General features: G+C 40.4%; 1 protein-coding gene across 6 annotated transcripts in view; it reads right to left on the bottom strand.

The window, feature by feature from the left end:
- botv (exostosin like glycosyltransferase 3) overlaps window positions 1-20,430 on the bottom strand; it is a 161,672-nt gene that overhangs the window by 29,105 nt on the left and 112,137 nt on the right. For all 6 annotated transcript variants that reach the window (XM_076203763.1, XM_076203762.1, XM_076203767.1 and 3 more), the window contains 2 exons: window positions 7,407-7,531; window positions 3,905-4,053 (listed from right to left, as the gene is read on the bottom strand). In XM_076203763.1, coding sequence (XP_076059878.1) covers window positions 3,905-4,053; window positions 7,407-7,531 — 274 coding nt within the window. The remainder of the gene's footprint in view (window positions 1-3,904; window positions 4,054-7,406; window positions 7,532-20,430) is intronic.

Here is a 20,430-nt window from a genome sequence, read left to right as displayed (position 1 = left end):
TTTGCTCTAGTGTCTGTAGTTTAAGTTTTTGTAGTCTCTCTTCATATGATAGTTTTGAGAGTGTTGGTGCCAGTTTTGTAATTGCTCTTTGTATTCTTTCAAGTTTTTTTATACATTTTTTTGTACTTGGTGACCATATCGTTGCTGCATATTCCAATCTTGGTCTTATCAGGGTGATTAGGATTTTCCTCACCATTTCTTCATCCAGGTATGTAAATGCCACTTTGATTGTTCTTATTAAATTATAAGTTTCTCCAAAAATCTTATTTATATGTTTCTCAGGTGACATATTATTCATAACAATGACTCCCAGGTCCTTCTCATTTTCTACTTTTTTTATTCCTTCTTCTCCCAAATTATATGATCCTGTTATTCTGTTTTTGCTTTTTCCAAATTCCATTATACTACACTTTTTTGTATTGAACTCCATCTCCCACTTCCTACTCCATTCTTGTACTTTATTTAGATCTCTCTGTAGTGATTCACAATCTTCTTCAGTTTTCACTCTTTTCAGTAATTTTGCATCATCTGCAAAGAAGCTCATATAGCTTTCAATTCCTTCATCCATATCATTAATATATATAGCAAACATTATTGGGGCCAGAACTGTTCCCTGCGGGACACCGCTTATTACTTCATTCCATTTTGAGTGCTGATCTCTTATCACTACTCTCATTTTTCTTTCTTGCAAAAAGTCTTCCATCCAATTTAGCAATTTACCTTGTATTCCTCCTTCATATTCTAATTTCTTAAGCAACTTCTTATGTGGTACTTTGTCAAAAGCTTTTTTTAGGTCTAGAAATGCACAATCAGCCCATCCATCTCTTTCTTGTATTATATCTATTAGCCTTGAATAGAAACATTAAATTGGTGACGCATGATCGTCCTTGTCTGAATCCAAATTGCCTTGGATTTAGTACGTTGTTTTTTTCCAAGTATTTTACCCATCTACTTTTGATAATTCTTTCACATAATTTTGCTATTGTACTTGTTAGAGAGACTGGTCTATAGTTGGTAGGTTCTTCTTTATTTCCTCCTTTATATATAGGTACTATATTTGCTTTTTTCCAATCTTCTGGAACTTTTCCTTCTTTTAAGGAACTGCTTATTATGCTATGTATTTTGTCTGCCAGTTCATTCCTGCATTCTTTCAGAATCCAGTTTGCTATTTCATCTGGCCCATGCGATTTTCTGACATCAAAATTACCCAAGTGTGTCAATATTTCATTCTTTGTTACTTCTATTTCTTCCATAGGGGGGACTTTTTCCTTCCACTCAATCTCTTCAGGTTGTATATTTTCCCTTGTAAACACTGATTTAAAATGTTTGTTCATAATTTCTGCCATTTCCATTTCCTCAGTGTATTCAACTCCTCCTTGTCTTAATTTCTCTAAGTCTTGTTTGTTTTTCAGTTTATTGTTTACAAATCTGTAGAATAGTTTTGGTTGATCTTTACACTTTTCTATAACATCTTTTTCATATTTTCTTTTTTCCTCTCTGCACTTTTGTACATATTCATTTCTATAACCAGTATATATTTTCCATTTTTCAGGTCTTCTGTCTTTTTTCCATCTGTTCCAGGCTTTGTCTCTTTTGTCCTTTAACTCTCTACAACTTTTGTTGTACCAGCATTTTACATATTCTTTTTCTTGTTTTTGTCTTGGGACATACTTTTCCACTCCTTTTTTGTAAATTTTTGTCAAAATATTCCATTTCTCTTCCACTGTTGTTTCTTCTTTGTATATTTCTTCCCAGTTTTCTTGTTGGAAGAATTCTCTTATTTTATCAAAGTTTGTTTTTTCATACATCATTCTTCCTTTTCTATATTGTTCATTTCTTTTCATATATTTTTCTTCATTAAGTTCCAGTTCAATCAATATGTGGTCACTTTTACCTATTGGTGTTTTATATTCAATCTTGTCCACTATTCTAGGTTCAGATGTAATTATTAAGTCTAGCCTCGATGGTTCTTCTTCATTTCTATACCTAGTGTTCTCTTGTATCCATTGTGTCATTGAATGGTCAGTAATCATCTCAAGTAGAGCATTTCCCCATGAGTCATCACCACTCTTTACTGTCATTTCTTCCCAGCAGATTTCTTTGCAATTAAAGTCGCCCATCATAACTATTCTTCCTCCGTCTTCCATTATTTTAGTTAATGCTATCTTTGTGTCCTCTAACATACTTTTATGTTCACTCTCCTCCCATGAGGCTGTTTTCGGAGGCACATAATTGATCACAAATTTTCTGCTCTTCTTATCTCGGTCTTCCACTTCTATCATAATCATCTCTACTGTATTCTTTCCATATATGACACCTTTCACGTTTATATCCTTCTTAGTCAGGAACATAACTCCACCCCCTTGTTTTTTCTCTCTGTTTCTAATCCAATAATTGTATGTATCATGTCCTACACTGTTGGGTGGTAGTGGGCCTTTTAATTTTGTTTCTACAATTCCCATTATGTCCGGTTCTTTTTCTTTCAAATAATCATTCAGTTCATTCAATCCTGTTATCAATCCATCTATATTTGTGTAAGACACTCTTAGTTTTCTGCCACTTCCATTGTGTTCTCTGTTTCCCTTATGTTTTTCTTTAGTATGTCGAACTGCTTTATTTTCATGTTCACTACTCTCCAATAGAATCTCTCTTTCTCTGACTCCGTTCTTTCCTCGTTTTTTGCCTTAGCTTCAATTTTTTTCTGCTTTTCTGCCTCTCTTTCCTCCTTATTCATTTCTCTTTTTATCCATACCTTTTTATATTGATCATTTGTTGCTAGTTTCCCTGTCTTGGATAGAATATTCTCTGCTGTTGTTTGTGACCTGAATTTAATCTTAATTGGTCTGGTCTTATCTGTACTATATTTTCCGAGTCTGAATTTTTCCTCAATTTCCTTTATAATTTCTGGTTCATCTTCCTGGACTAATTTTAATAAACTGCTTACTCTTTCATTTTCCTCCTTGATTCTTGCGGTTCTATCTGGGTTATGTTTCTCTTCCATTCCTAATATAATTATACATTTCTTTTTGTCAGCTAATTCTCTTACTATATTCTCCTTCTGTCTCATCACTTTAATAACTGAGTCTTCATTATGTTCTTTCAATTGCTGTTTGACTATGTCAGTGAATGAAACCTTATTCCCTTCTTGAGTTATTCTCCAATTTTTAGCTTCTGTAGCTATTTTCTCTCTGTTTTCATTACTATTCTTCTTCAATTTCTCATTCTCCTCCTTTACATTTCCTAACTGTCTTTTTAGGTCCTCTATTTCTTCAGTTAAGCTTCTGTTAGCCTTCTCTAGTTGTTCCAACCTTTCAATTCTTTGGAAAATGGAGTCTACGTTACCTAACTTACGCTCCAAGTCCTCGATCACCTTATCAACTCTCTCCTCTAGTCTTATCAGTCGGGGGGGGGGGGTTGTGTCCCCCCCACCCTCTTTAAATCCCTGGAACATATTCTCGTCACTTTCTTCTGTATTGCTCCTCTCTATACTTCTAATCTTTACATTTTTATTAGACATGTCATCCTCACTCAGTCGTTTGTTTACCTTCCGCTTGTCTGGCTGGGCCAAGTCTACTCCCTCCTCATTTCCTTCCATTTCCCTCAGTAATCCCTCCCCTTTTCCTCTTTCCCTACTTTCCCACTACTCCACGAGCAATTTCCCCCCCACCCTGCAAAAACACTAGGCACTTCTCTTTGCGTTGGGATCCACAGACTTCAGTTTTCTTCAGAACGTCATCCAAGCCGTCCATTCGCTGAAGTGTGTGTGTGTGTGTGTGTGTGTGTGTGTGTGTGTGTGTGTGTGTGGGAGGGGGTACTGTATGTAATATACATCATCCATTTTCTGGTTTACAGGTAATTTTTTTTTAGTCATAAACATCAAAATATCTTCAACACTTGTGCATACCTTGACTGGTGGCCTTCGAGTATAATGAGAGACGAGAAAGTTCATAGCAATGTCTTCACAGTTCATATATTCATCCACCTTATCACGTATAGCTTGAGGCATGACGTGTGAATAGACGTAGGAGTAATACTTGTGGAAAAATGCTGCACCTGAAACACAAAGAATTTTATAAAACTACACAAACATATATCTTGATACGTTCACAAAACTATAAAATGTGTGTGTGTGTATGTGTGTGTGTATATATATATATATCCTACCTTCTCATAAATGTGTAGCATATATGAGACGTCCAGCGGTAAAGGGTCGACATCGCCAATTCAACAATTTGGAGTTAGCCCAAGAAAATTATTGAGAAATCCATTTTCTATGATTTCCACATACTGGCCAAGCAATATTGACCCTTAAAACCACTGAACAGAAGGGTGGCACTCCATAGATTTTCACGTGTATTTCTTGGTATCAGGTTTTCCCTCTGGGAAGTAAAGGGCGAACATAGCCATAGTGCACAACCAACCATAGCCTGTGTAGCGCACGAGCATGGCAGTATTAAATGGCCGGCACCCATGTGGTGAAACAAAGTGTTTTCTGAACTTTTTGCCATTATTTTGGTGGTTTTACATCATGAAAATGGCATCTAGTGATAGTGAAGTAGAGTACGAGGTTCCTAAGATTACATACATACATACATACATACATATACCAAGGCTTTTTCCCCCTTTCAAGGGAGGTAGCCAAAAAGGGAAAGGCATAAAATCACTCCCACCCATTTCATCCCTAAATACACTCCACACCCCTCCCACCCTCCCTCTCATCTGAGCACCTCCTAAGATTACAAGGAAGGGAAAAAGAAGTGATACAGAGTGGAAACAGGCAGATGCCAAACAGAAGTAGTATTAAATGGCCAGCACCCACGTGGTGAAACAAAGTGTTTTCTGAACTTTTTGCCATTATTTTGGTGGTTTTACATCGTGAAAATGGCATCTAGTGATAGTGAAGTAGAGTACAAGGTTCCTAAGATTACAAGGAAGGGAAAAAGAAGTGATACAGAGTGGAAACAGGCAGATGCCAAACTGAAAATGAACAGTGGACAGGTGTATGTTAGTCGTAGAAGGCAACAGGTGGTCAGGGAATGCAAGGCTTTCTTAAGCATTCATTACATTACAGACAAACGTGTCCGTAATGCCATGAAGAAAGTTACACCAACTGGTGTGCTGGCACCAGATATACGTGGTAGGCATACTCCTCCGAATAAGATAAGCAAAGACAGGAAGCAGTGTCCGAAACCACATAAACAGTTTGCAGACAGTTAGTAGTCATTACTCGAGAGCTAAAAGCCCACATCGACAGTATCTCCCCATGGGTGTTAATCTTGGCTCTTTGTACAAAAGTTACCTGGAATTAATGAAACAGGAAAATTGAAAATGATGCCATCTCCAAGGATTACTATGAACAAGTATTTAATAATGAATTTAACATAGGTTTTGAACCCCCCATGTAATCTGTGTGACAAACTTGCCATGGTAAAAAGACAGTTGGATAAAGACAATGATGCTGCTAGAATCGAGGACATCGATCGTGAATTAATGGTGCACAAGGCAACTGCTAATGCAGGTCACCTGATTATAATGAATTTAAAAAAAGATATGAATAGTGAGTTGATGATTATTACAATGGACCTGCAACAGGCACTGCCCACACCTAAGTTAAGTAGTGGCCTGCAGTTTTATAAACGCAAATTATGGACATATAATTTTGGTATCCACAATGTTAAAGCCAACAAAGGCTACATGTTCTGCTGGAATGAGACAGTAGCTAAGCGTGGCTCATGTGAGGTGGCGAGTTGCCTTTTTCATTTCATTAATAATTTTGTGCCCGACACTGTCACTAAGTTAGCAATCATTAGTGACACCTGCAGTGGACAGAACAAAAACCTTAATGTGATTTTGTTGTACATGCGGCTTATTCACAGTGTGCGTTTTACGTCAGTGGAGTATTTTTTTATGACACCAGGTCATTCATACCTGCCTTGTGATAGGGACTTTGGCAATATAGAGCAGAAGGCTAAAAAAATTTATGTGTACAGTGATGATCATTACATGCAATTGATGGCTGATGCAAGGAAAACCAACCCGTTCACGATTGTCAAGATGACACAAGAAAACTTTTTTGAATTAGGTGCACAACAGGCACATCTAACTAAAGCCAGGGTGCAAGGGTCTGGCTTCAAAGATGCCAAGATGTTTGTTGTCAACTCTGACAACAAGGCAGGCTTCAAAATCAAGAATGGTTATGGGACTTGGGAGCCCACCTTTGTGAAGCTGCAAAAGGGGAAGCAGAGTGAGTATGATGCTCAAAAGTTTTTCCTACCTGGTGTACCTCTTCAGCAACTGTATAAGAAGCCAATCAAGCTGACTAAAGAGAAGTTTAAAGATGTGATGGATCTAAGTCACTATGTTCACCCATCATTTAAGGATTTCTACGATGACCTTCGTCAGGGACAAGAGTCCTTGTTGGAAGATGATGTCCCCACCACCAGGACAACACGGATGACGACATCATCGATTATGATTATCCCCACCCCCCCAAACACTTCCACTGGTGCTTACTCTGCACAAATGAGGATGTAAGTGTTTGTAGTAATTATCTGACAATAACCTATGAACCATTTGCATTGGGAACTGAGGGAAAAATACTGTAAATGTGTGGTATGTTAAAATTGCCAATCTATAAAAACTCATAAAAAAATGGTTTTTAGGTTTACAATGAAATGGCTCATAGTGTATTCATGGTGAACAAAGAAGTTTTTAAAAATGTAAAAAAAAAATGGGTTTTCCTATTTTCATAACTGTTTTGCATACTGGGGTATGCAAATTTTGGTGTGTTATGATTTTCTTTTCCAACACAACATTACTGTATTGTTTTTTTTTTTTTTTTTTTTTGTATATGGCTAGGCAAGACAAGTAAAATACATATAAACATGGATGTAATAAGTCAAGAGAAATGTTCAGTATTGATAGTTCAACTTTGAACACGGTTTACTCAAAATCAGGTATTGGCAATGTCGCCCCTTTACCTCCAGACGCCTCATATATAATCAAAGGAGATCCCACAGTAAAGGTTAAGGAGAGGGCTATACTTTTTCAACCCCTCTTTGGCTTCACAGTAATGACAACTATTAGCAGTTCCATAAATGTTACTATTCATTTCTGAGTAAATCCCACAACACTTAAAAAAAATTATAGAGCAGGCAATAAGATCACCCCATTAGGCCACATCCTCATCCATTTACTATCTTTTTTCATTTTCTCTTCTTAACTCTTCAGACCCCCCTTGAATCAAATGCTCTCTTTTCCCTGTCAATCCTCATTCTTGGACTTCCTCTCAAATTCACTTCAACCCTTTCTGCTTTCCAATTGTCCTACACAGATGAAATGGCTTTCAACATTGTTTCTGAGGCCTGAATAACAAGATTCAGCAAATTCACATCCTGTAGCTATACCTGTGAGGACCATGGAGAGTTCACATGAGTAGTTGGAATTGTACAGCCAGCCACCAAAATTGAGATCCCAAGCATGGAAGCGTCCAGGAAAACCAACAACTCTGTCTCTTTCTTCACGCCAAACCCTGAAAACAACAATCATTATTATGAGTTCACTTAAAATATGATCATAACTGTTTAAAGCAATGTGCCTTATCTACATACCAAAAGGCATCTTCCCCCTTGCAAGGGAGGTAGCCAACCAAGGCATGCACCCACCCCCATCACATCAATCCAACTCACATCCATTTGTTTCCTTTCTATATTGACTCTAGGTCATAAGCAATGCAGTGTATGTATATGTAATACTTTGTATGGGATCAATGATGTACTTGTATGTAGTGCTTCTGCAAGATGGAGAGCGAAGCTGCCCATTCTCAAAACCAATCAACCCCCTCACCTACATCAGGAAATTGATACAGTAAGTCCTCATTATACGGTACATATGCATTCCTGAAAACCTTACCGCAAATTGAAATTACCGTATACCGAACCCATTATAACATGTAATAATAGGATACGGCAGACGTACCTTCTCCCTGCTCTTTCCTCTTCAAAACACGAGCAGATACTGTATCTGTGAATTTTTTTTACCATAAATAGAATCGAGGGTAGTAATAACCAAATAATGTAACTGTGAATTTACCGGATAAAGAATTACCATATAAGGATGACTCACTGTACTGGGTCTCTGGACTGGGCCCAAGATCTCTCTCTTTTAACTTCAACTGTATTTCTTACACTACTTTACACATGGGGAGCTGACAACCAGTGAATGCTCTTCACCTCCAACCACTTACAGCCAGTAACATACAAACAGCTCCACAATGATACAACACAAACAACAATCCAAAGCTTCTTCCCAGCGAGATCTGTGGGAGGTTCTAAGGACTGATACCAGCCAATGCAAAGTCCAACAGCCACAGCTATAATCCAAAGTAAACTAACTTGAGCTTTTAGGCATAACCAAGGGAATCCCCACTGTTCACACATCCAGCGATGACCTGCACATGGTGTTCTGTCTCACTGTTAGTCTACTTTATCTATTTATGGAAGGATGGGAGAGGACAGAAGATAGGGGTGAATGGAGAATGGTTGTTTATAGATGATGATGTGATGCATGAAGGGGAGTGAGTGGGGGCTGGGGGTGAGAGAATATACAGTGATCCCTTGTTTTTTGCAGTTAATGGGGACTAGAACCCCCCGTGAAAGGTGAAAAACTGTGAAGTAGGATTTGCTCCCCTGCCCTAGGAATTTTCGTGTACAGTGAGACCTCTCATTAACAGACGTTAATTAGCTGTGTTTGCGGTGTTTTCACTGTGTTTTCGGTGTTTTTGGTGTTGTTGTTTAGTGCGTGCAATCACTATGCCACCCAAAAACCACTCCAAATCAATGGATTATTCACATCAATGGACACCGTTACCCCCTTTTAGTCCATTAATGAGAGGTAGTACTGTATGTGTATGTGGGTACCAGAATTTTTAAAATATGTAAACAGTATTTATACTTTACATATTTGAGACAAAGATTACAACAGTACACATATTTACTTAAATCATTAATTATAAAACCTTATAAAGTAATTAACATTTATTATACCGTAATTAAGGGGGATCAGTCACACTGATAGAAAAATATTAATAAAAAAAAAGTTTTTTATATATCGACTTAAATATTTTTACAATATAATCAAATTATCATTTTCCATATTCAATGAGCATTTGAACAATGTATGTCAGTCTCTTCATCTGTCAGTCCGTATGATGTCATTGATGATGTCACAAATGCTTTCCGATCTTAATACTTTACCTACTAAGTATTTCAGCGGCTTTGACCCATTGCTTTTTGCTCATATTTCCAAAATAATCATTCACATCAGCATGGTATGTTAGCACAGCCTCATTCACACCCGGCCATGATTTTTGACGTTATAGTGTATTCACAAGTGTATTTAATTACGGTGTTTACTCTTGATATTGTGTGTGTCGTAGCCGACACCCGTGAAGTAAATCGAACAAGTGAAGTTGGGATACACGAGGTAGTTTGTGATGACGTCACGACTTCACCTGTTCGATTTACTTCACGGGTGTCGGCTACGACACACTTAATATCAAGAGTAAACGCCGTAATTAAATACACTTGTAAATGCACTCTAACGTAAAAAATTATGGCCGGGTGTGAATTAGGCTGTGCTAATATATCATACTGATGTGAATGGTTATTTCGGAAATATGAGCGAAAAACAATGGGTCAAAGCCGCTGAAATACTTAGTAGACTAACATGCTTTATGGGGGGATGGAGAGGGGGGTTGCCGAATTTATGAAGTGGCCTTGTTATGGATGTGCTGTGTCTTGCAACACTGCTTCTGATCCAGGGCAGTGGACAGGATGCAGGGATGACACGTCATCCAGGAGGTGCCAAGATAAGAGGGAGGGAGGAGGGTGGAGGGGAGTGGAATATATAGGAAATGGAATGGGTGCGAGTGGTTTCTATGCCTTTTTCTTTTTGGTTACCCCCCCGTGTAGGGGGAAAAATCCTTTGGTATATATGTATGTAACCTGCTTTTGCATGTAAAATCTCAAATACTATACAGTGTGTAATTTCATTTTTTCCTAAAATCTTAATAGATCATAAAATGCATGACTTTGTGACATTGCACCGATAGCATTTTTTCCGATGAAATTACCTCTAGCGATATTGTTTATCATTTTAATAATTTATCAAAAGTGACATGAGAAAGGCATAACATTCATGTGTTAGCATGGCAAGTTTTAAGAAAATTTGATTATTTTTTGATGATTTTATTTTCATGAATATTTTGGAAAAACCCATGAAGCACTGAAGCCACGAAACGTAAAGCGCAAAGTGGCGAGGGAACACTGTATATGAGAAATAAATTGATGCAGCTTGAAGGAATTTCTCCCCATCTCCTTTTCTGCATGAGGGGATGGAGATGGGGAGTCGCCAGTTTAATGAAGTGGCCTTCATGTGGATGTGCTGTGTCTTGTAACACTGCTTCTGACCCAGGGCAGTGGACAAGATACAAGATGACCCATCATCCAGGAGGTGCCAAGATAAGAGGGAGGGAAGAGGGTAGAGGGGAGAAGAGTATGTAAGGGATGGAATGGGTAGGAGTGGTTTCTATGCCTTTGCTTTTTGGCTACCTCCTGTATAAGAGTGAAAAAGCCTTTTGTATATGTATGATGTATGTGTGTGTGTGTATGTATATATATATATATATATATATATATATATATATATATACACATATACATACATATACCAAAGGCTTTTTCCCCCTTAAAAGGGAGGTAGCCAAAAAGAAAAAGGAAATCATTCCCACCCATTCCATCCCTAATACACTCCACTCTTCTCCACCCTCTACCTCCTGGATGATGGGTCATCCCTGCATCTTGTCCACTGTCATGGGTCAGAGGCAGTGTCGCAAGACACAGCACATCCACAGCAAGACCGCTTCATTAAATCAGTGACCTCCCTCTCTGTCCCCTCATGCAGAAAAAGAGAATACAGGGAGAAATCCCTTCAGGCTCTATCAAATTTTTCTCAAACATACTACCTCACCCCAAGTCCCCCCACCCATTCCACCTCATGCATCACATCATCCATATATAACCATTTTCCATTTACCCATCTTCTGTCCTCTCCTGTCCTTCCTCAACAGACATTCCCCTCATCCCCAAAGCCCCTTTCACCCCATCCATTCATCTCATCCTAGGTCACCTCCTCATGTTCACTCCCTCCACATCTGCCTTCCATACCTCTTTTACTATTCTTTCTTCACTCATTCTTTCCATGTGTCCAAACCATCCCAATACTCTTTCATCCACCCTATCTCCCAAATCCCTTACCACCTCTGTTCTCCTCCTCACCTCCTCATTTCTCACTCTATCTAGCCTAGTAACCCCCATCATACTTCAGATACCTCATCTCAAACACATTCAAACTCCTCTCTTCCTCTCTTATGTTCCATGTTTCTGCCCCATTCAGTGCTGTTGGCACAATCACTCCTTCATACAGTCTCCTCTTAGCATCCATTCCCAAATGTCTATTCCTCATTACACTTTTCAATCCACCAAGGCTCACTTCTCTCAATCTACATTCTACCTCCACCTCCACTCCACCCTTTCCTGCAATATTTGCCCCCAAGTATCTAAATCTATCCACTTCCTCCAGTCGCTCTCCCTTAATGCTCACTTCCAGTCTGCTGCCACTTTCACCCCATATACATCTGATCACCTTACATTTACCCACATTTATCTTCAATTTTCTTCTATCACACACTCTCCCAAACTCTGTCACCAACTTCCTCAATCCCTCCTCTGATCCTGCTACAAGCGCAGTGTCGTACACAAACAACAGCTGACTCACCTCCCACTTTTCTCCATTTCCTTTAATCATCTCCAATCCCTGACCCACTACCCTTGCATTTACCTCTCGCACTACCCCATCCATGTTGAATAGCCAGGGAGATAACACATCCCCGACGAAGTCCCACCTTTACCTCAAACCACTCACTCTCTCTATTTCTAATCCTGACACATGCTCTACTACTCTCGTAAAAACACTTGACAGCTCCTAGAAGCTTTCCTCCTATCCTGTATATCTGCAAAACCTCCCACAGTGCCTTACTGTCTACCCTGTCATAACCCTTTTCCAGATCCATAAAAGCCAAAAAAACATCCTTACCTTTTCCTATAGCTTTCTCACATATCTGTCTTACCACAAAAATCTGACCTATGCAACCTCTACCTGTCCTAAATCCACACTGTTCCTTGCCAATTACCCCCTCTGTTCCTCTCCTAATCCTCTCAATCAAGATCCTCCCATAAACCTTCCCAACTACATTTAACAAGCTAATCCCTCTGAAACTACTAGACTCACACTTGTCCCCTTTTCCCTTGTAAAGTGGAACTTTACAGGCACTCTGCCCTCTCTTAAACAGACATTAAATAACCTCACCAGCCAGTCCACCATCACTGTACCTCCTCTTTTTATACATTCTGCATGGCATCCATCCAGACCAGGTGCCTTACCTGTTCTCATCATCTTAACAACTGCCTTCACTTCATCCTTCCTTATTTCTCTTCCATTTTCCTCACTCATCATGGTCATTTTCTTAGCACTTTCCACTGCAACTATCTTTCCCTCCCAATCCACCTTCACATTTAGCAACTCCCTAAAATATTCTGCCCATTTTCCCTTTACTACTTTCTCTTCCATTATCATCTCTCCATCTGCACCTTTTACCTTTACTTCTCTACTTGATTCGACATCTTCCTCTCTTAATTTCTTTCCAAAACATCTTTTTATTACTTTCAAAATTTTCTGTCATACTCTCACCCCATTTCACATCTACTCTCCTCTTTGCCTCCTTTACCTTGTGCTTTACTTCTCTTATCTTTTCTTTCTACCTCTCATATGACTCCCTCATCCTATTTTGTAACCAATATGTGAAAGCTCGAGTCTTCTCTTCTACAACCTTCTTTGTTTCCTCATCCCACCGCTCACTACCCTTCCTTCTTGTTCCACACACCATCTTTGAACACTTGGTGACTCCTTCCTTGAACCATCCCCATTCCTCCTCCACTCCTAGCTCTACTCTATCTTTCACTCCCTCCCACTCCTCTCTCAGCTTCTTCTTGTACACCTTCTCCTTTTCCTTTTCATTTAAAGAGTTCACTCTAAGCACCTCCCTACCTTTTGTCCTTTTCCTCTTTCTCCATCTATCCTTCACTCTCAACTTACCTTTCACCAAAAAATGATCTGATATTCCCCCACTCTCTCCCTTTAGCACATGTACATCCTTAACTCTACCTATTATACTACTATCTACCACTACATAATCCATTAACGCTCTATCTACCACCCTTCCATCCACCACCCTCTCCCTTGTTTACTTATGCTTGACTTTCTTCCAAAAAACTGTATTTGCTATCATCAACTCTATAGACACATCTCCACCATCGACTCTCCACTATATTTCTTTCCTGGAACTCCACATTTCCCAACCACTCCATCAATTGGTTCATTTCCTATCCTAGAATTAAGGTCTCCCAATACAACATTGACGTTCCTCCCTAATCCCTCTATGCACTCATTTAAATCTATTCAAAAAGCCTCCCTTTCCTCTACACTCTTCTCACTACCAGGCCCATACGTACTTACAAAAACCCACATCTTTCCCAGTTTTACCTTCATCCACATTATCCTTGAAGAAACCTCCTTCCACTCCACTATCCATTTACCTATCTCTTCACTTATTAGTATAGCCACTCCTTCTCTCCCTCGCCCTTTCTTCACTCCTGAGAACCTTCCAACTACACTCCCAGACTCACATTCGCCCTTCCATCTCAACTTAGTTTCACTGGTACTCCCCCAGGTAGGCATAGCTCCTCTTGGGGATCGGTGCCATCTGCGTAGAGCTGATGGCCAGGGGTGGTTGCTGCTGATTGGCCCCCAACTTGGCCAGACTGCAATGCGGTCACCACCCAGCACTTCTAAGCTACCAGAAGAGGCTGGACGACCGTGTTGTGAACAGCTGCCCAGGATGTAACACTTCACCCCATACCATACAACACATAATGGAAGACTGCATTATACACATTCATGCATGCAAACAACACAACATACACTCTATAAAGGATTTGTGGGAAAACCCAGTTTCGGCTGTGGCCTTCCTTGGGGAGACGGGACTGCTCGGACAGACAGTCTAGGGAACGACAACAACAACAACAACTTAGTTTCACTCAAAGCCAACATATCCATCTTTCTTCTCATAAACATACTACCTATCTCTTCCCTTTTGCTCTCATCTGTACCACATCCATGCACATTAAAAGACCCAAACCTTATGGTGCTGGTTGGAAAACTCCTAGACCCTTTTATGCCTTTACTTTTTTAGGAATGTCCCCTGTGGGGTTACAGGGAAAAGGATGCCTGCTCCCAATCCCCGTCCCGTTTTTCTAGCCTCTTATGATCCAAGTGGGAATACTTGGTGGCAGCATTCTTTTCCCCCCACCACAGGGTAGGCAAAACAAAGAAATGAAATTCAGAGAAATGGGACAGGACAGCAACAAGGGGTTGGGGAACACCATAACGGAGGGACAGTAGCAGTATAATAAAATTTTCATCATATCTCTGTGAGCAGAGTCCTCCTCTATCACAGAAAAAATGATGTGTGGCTCTGGTCCACAGGGGCACCCCAGATAGACCCTAAAGTATCAACTGTATGCTACTCTGCCACAACAACATGAAGCCAATACCCCAGACAGGGTATATATATATATATATATATATATATATATATATATATATATATATACATACATATACCAAGGCTTTTTCCCCCTTACAAGGGAGGTAGCCAAAAAGGAAAAGGCATAAAATCATTCCCACCCATTCCATCGCTGAATACACTCCACAGCCCTCCACTCTCCCTCTCATCTTAGAACCTCATGGATGACGGGTCACCCCTGCACCTTGTCCACTGCCCTGGGTCAGAAGCAGTGTTGCAAGACACAGCACATCCACAGCAAGGCCGCTTCATTAAATCAGCGATCCCTCCTCTCCATCCCCCCCATGCATAAAAGGTGAAGACGGGGAGAAATCCCTTCGGGCTGCGTCAAAAACTGCTCACACATACTAACTCACCCCCCATCCCGCCGCCCATTCCACCTCATGCATCACAACATCATCCATATACAACCATTCTCCATTCACCCACCTTCTGTCCTCTCCCATCCTTTCTCAACAGACATTCCCCTCTTCCCCAAATCCCCCTTCACCCCAACCATCCACCTCATCCTAGGATATCCCCTCATGTTCACTCCCTCCACATCTGCCTTCCATACCTCTTTTACTAGTTTTTCTTCACTCATTCTTTCCATGTGTCCAAACCATCCCAATACTCTTTCATCAACCCTATCTCCCAACTCCCTTTCCAGCCCCATTCTTCTCCTCACCTCCTCATTTCTCACTCTATCTAGCCTAGTAACCCCTATCATACTTCTCAGACACCTCATCTCAAACACATTCAAACTCCTTCTCTCTTCCTCTCTTATTATGTTCCATGTTTCTGCCCCATACAGTGCTGTTGGCACAATCACTCCTTCATACAGTCTCCTCTTAGCATCCATTCCCAAATGTCTATTCCTCATTACACTCTTCAGTCCACCAAGGCATTTACTCGCTTCTCTCAATCTACATTCTACCTCCACCTTTTCCTGCCCCATTTGCACCCAGGTATCTAAAACTATCCACTTCCTCCAGTCGCTTTCCCTTAATGCTCACTTCCAGTCTACTGCCACTTTCACCCCTTGTACATCTCATCACCTTACTTTTACCCACATTTATCTATAGCTTTCTTCTATCACATACTCTCCCAAAGTCTGTCACCAACTTCCTCAGTCCCTCCTCCGATCCTGCCACAAGCACAGTGTCGTCAGCAAACAACAGCTGGCTCACCTCCCACTTTTCTCCATTTTCTTTAACCATCTCCAATCCCTGACCCACTACCCTTGCATTTACCTCTCGCACTACCCCATCCATGTATAAGTTGAACAGCCAGGGCGACATAACGCATCCTTGATGAAGTCCCACCTTTACCTCGAACCACTCACTCTCTCCATTTCTAATCCTGACACAAGCTCTACTACTCTCATAAAAGCTCTTGACAGCTCCTAGAAGCTTTCCTTCTATCCCATATATCTGCAGTACCTCCCATAGTGCCTTTCTGTCTACCCTATCGTAAGCCTTTTCCAGATCCATAAAAGCCCAAAAAACATCCTTCCCCTTTCCTATAGCTTTCTCACATATTTGTCTTACCACAAAGATCTGATCTACACAACCTCTACCCATCCTAAATCCACACTGTTCCTCACCAATTACTCTCTCTGTTCCTCCCCTAATCCTCTCAATCAAGATCCTCCCATAGCCTTCCCAACTACACTTAACAAGCTAATCCCTCTGAAACTACTACATTCACACTTGTCCCCTTTTCCTCTGTAAAGTGGAACTATACAGGCACTCCTCCAGTCCTCCGGCACTCTACCCTCTCTCCAGCAAACATTAAATAACCTCACCAGCCAGTCCACCATCACTGTACCTCCATTTTTTTTTTACATTCTGCATGGCATCCATCCAGACCAGGTGCCTTACCTGCTTTCATCATCTTAACAACTGCCTTCACTTCATCCTTCCTTATTTCTCCTCCATTTCCCACTGCAACTATCTTTCCCTTCCTATCCTCCTTCACATTTAGCAACTCCCTAAAATATTCTGCCCATCTTCCCCTTACTGCCTTTTCTTCCATTATCATCTCTCCATCTGCACCTTTTACCTTTTCTTCTCTACTTGATTTGCCTCATCTTCCTCTCTTAATTTCTTTCCAAAACTTCTTTTTATTACTTTCAAAATTTTCTGTCATACTCTTACCCCACTTCACATCTGCTCTCCTCTTTGCCTCCTTTACCTTTTGCTTTAATTCTCTTTTCTTCTCTTTGTACCTCTCATATGACTACCTTGTCCTATTTTGTAACCAATCTGTGAAAGCTCGCTTCTTCTCTTCTACAACCTTCTTTGTTTCCTCATCCCACCATTCACTACCCTTCCTTCTATTTCCTCTTGTCCTTCTTGTTCCACACACCATCCTTGCACACTTTCTGACTCCCTCCTTGAACCATCCCCATTCCTCCTCCACACCTAGCTCTACTCTATCCTTCACTCCCTCCCACTCCTCCTTCAGCTTCTTGTACTCCTTCTCCTTTTCCTTTTCATTTAAAGAGTTCACTCTAAGCACCTCCCTACCTTTTGTCCCTTTCCTCTTCCTCCATCTGTCCTCCACTCTCAACTTACCTTCCACCAAAAAATGATCTGATATTCCCCCACCCTCTCCCCTTAGCACATGTACATCCTTAACTCTTCCTATCATAGTCCTATTTACCACTACATAATCCATCAACGCTCTATCTACCACCCTTCCATCCACCACCCTCTCCCATGTGTACTTATGCTTGACTTTCTTCCGAAACACTGTATTTGCTATCATCAACTCTCTTTCTAGACACATTTCCACCATCAACTTTCCACTGTATATATACTGTGTGTGTATATATATATATATATATATATATATATATATATATATATATATATACTGTGTATATATATATATATATATATACTATGTATATATATATGTGTGTATATATATATATATATATATATATATATATATTGTTATAGTCAACCGTGAATCCAACGATTTTCAAATTGCCCGCCTACTACTCACTGCTTAGAACAAGACTCATAGCCAATATGCGTCATTACAATGTATGAGTTCGAACCTGGCCATGAAGCTTTGGCCCCGCCTACCTCGGATATAAAAAGAGCCTCCCCGGTTGTCCACCCTCTCTCACACCTTCACACCACCCTAGGTCTCACCTCTTCGATGCTGTATATTGGTGCATTGCTGTTTTGTTCGCAAGTATTTTAGTAGGCCATTCTTGGAGTTGTATATCTTTATGTTATGTATTTTCTATGTATTGAACTTTTATTTGTCTTGTATGTATTTGTCTATGTTAAATGTCCTAGTGTACATTGAGTGTACGTAAATGATCAGTAAAACTTTATTTTTTTCTTTATGTATAAATATAGTTAGTTAAGTTTCGTGCAGACGTCTATCTTACCTCAACCATAATCCTTATAATTCCTACTTACATTCAGTCTCAAATAGAGCTTTTCCTTGGAACGTATTTTACCTATACGTCCCACGTTATTGTTGTGGGTTTGCTTCTCAACTGGAACTCAACTTACCCCCTAGATTCGACTAAAGTTCCACTCATTACGTTAACTCAGGCCAAAACCAAGCAAGCAATCCATGACAATATGTATATATATATATATATATATATATATATATATATATATATATATATATATATATATATATATATATATATATATATATATATATATGGTGGGATGAGGAAACAAAGAAGGTTGTAGAAGAGAAGAAGCGAGCTTTCACAGATTGGTTACAAAATAGGATGAGGGAGTCATATGAGAGGTACAAAGAGAAGAAAATAGAGGTAAAGCACAAGGTATAGGAGGCAAAGAGGAGAGCAGATGTAAAGTGGGGTAAGAGTATGACAGAAAATTTTGAAAGTAATAAAAAGATGTTTTGGAAAGAAATTAAGAGAGGAAGAGGAGGCGAATCAAGTAGAGAAGAAAAGGTAAAAGGTGCAGATGGAGAGATGATAATGGAAGAAAAGGCAGTAAGGGGAAGATGGGCAGAGTATTTTAGGGAGTTGCTAAATGTGAAGGAGGATAGGAAGGGAAAGATAGTTGCAGTGGGAAATGGAGGAGAAATAAGGAAGGATGAAGTGAAGGCAGTTGTTAAGATGATGAAAGCAGGTAAGGCAACTGGTCTGGATGGATGCCATGCAGAATGTAAAAAAAAAGGAGGTACAGTGATGGTAGACTGGCTGGTGAGGTTATTCAATGTTTGCTGGAGAGAGGGTAGAGTGCCGGAGGACTGGAGGAGTGCCTGTATAGTTCCATTTTACAAAGGAAAAGGGGACAAATGTGAATGTAGTAGTTTCAGAGGGATTAGCTTGTTAAGTGTAGTTGGGAAGGCTTATGAGAGGATCTTGATTGAGAGGATTAGGAGAGGAACAGAGGGAGTAATTGGTGAGGAACAGTGTGGATTTAGGATGGGTAGAGGTTGTGTAGATCAGATTTTTGTGGTAAGACAGATATGTGAGAAAGCTATAGGAAAGGGGAAGGATGTTTTTTGGGCCTTTATGGACCTGGAAAAGGCTTACGACAGGGTAGACAGAAAGGCACTATGGGAGGTTTTGCGGATATACGGAATAGGAGGAAAGCTTCTAGGAGCTGTCAAGAGCTTTTATGAGAGTAGTAGAGCTTGTGTCAGGATTAGAAATGGAGAGAGTGAGTGGTTCGAGGTAAAGGTGGGACTTCATCAAGGATGCGTTATGTCGCCCTGGCTGTTCAACTTATACATGGATGGGGTAGTGCGAGAGGTAAATGCAAGGGTAGTGGGTCAGGGATTGGAGATGGTTAAAGAAAATGGAGAAAAGTGGGAGTTGAGCCAGCTGTTGTTTGCGGATGACACTGCGCTTGTAGCAGGATCGGAGGAGGGATTGAGGAACCTGGTGACAGAGTTTGGGAGAGTGTGTGATAGAAGAAAGCTATAGATAAATGTGGGTAAAAGTAAGGTGATGAGATGTACAAGGGGTGAAAGTGGCAGTAGACTGGAAGTGAGCATTAAGGGAGAGCGACTGGAGGAAGTGGATAGTTTTAGATACCTGGGTGCAAATGTGGCAGGAAAAGGCGGAGTGAAGGTGGAGGTAGAATGAAGATTGAGAGAAGCGAGTAAATGCCTTGGTGGATTAAAGACTGTAATGAGGAATAAACATTTGGGAATGGATGCTAAGAGGACATTATATGAAGGAGTGATTGTGCCAACAGCACTGTATGGGGTAGAAACATGGAACATAAGAGAGGAAGAGAGAAGGAGTTTGAATGTGTTTGAGATGAGGTGTCTGAGAAGTATGATGGGGGTTACTAGGCTGGATAGAGTAAGAAATGAGGAGGTGAGGAGGAGAACAGGGGTGGAAAGGGGGTTGGGAGATAGGGTTGATGATAGAGTATTAGGATGGTTTGGACACATGGAAAGAATGAGTGAAGAAAGACTAGTAAAAGGGGTATGGAAGGCAGATGTGGAGGGAGTGAACATGAAGGGATGTCCTAGGATGAGGTGGATGGATGGGGTGAAGGGGGCTTTGGGGAAGAGGGGAATGTCTGTTGAGAAAGGATGGGAGAGGACAGAAGACAGGGGTGAATGGAGAATGGTTGTATATGGATGATGTTGTGATGCATGAGGTGGAATGGGCAGGGGGATGGGGGGGTGAGGTAGCATGTGTGAGCAGTTTTTGACGCAGC

Source organism: Oratosquilla oratoria, chromosome 20, assembly GCF_046742065.1.
Source record: "Oratosquilla oratoria isolate Oo_2021 chromosome 20, ASM4674206v1, whole genome shotgun sequence".
Classification (NCBI taxonomy): Eukaryota; Metazoa; Arthropoda; class Malacostraca; order Stomatopoda; family Squillidae; genus Oratosquilla; species Oratosquilla oratoria.
This window is presented reverse-complemented; position numbering and strand designations above follow the sequence as displayed.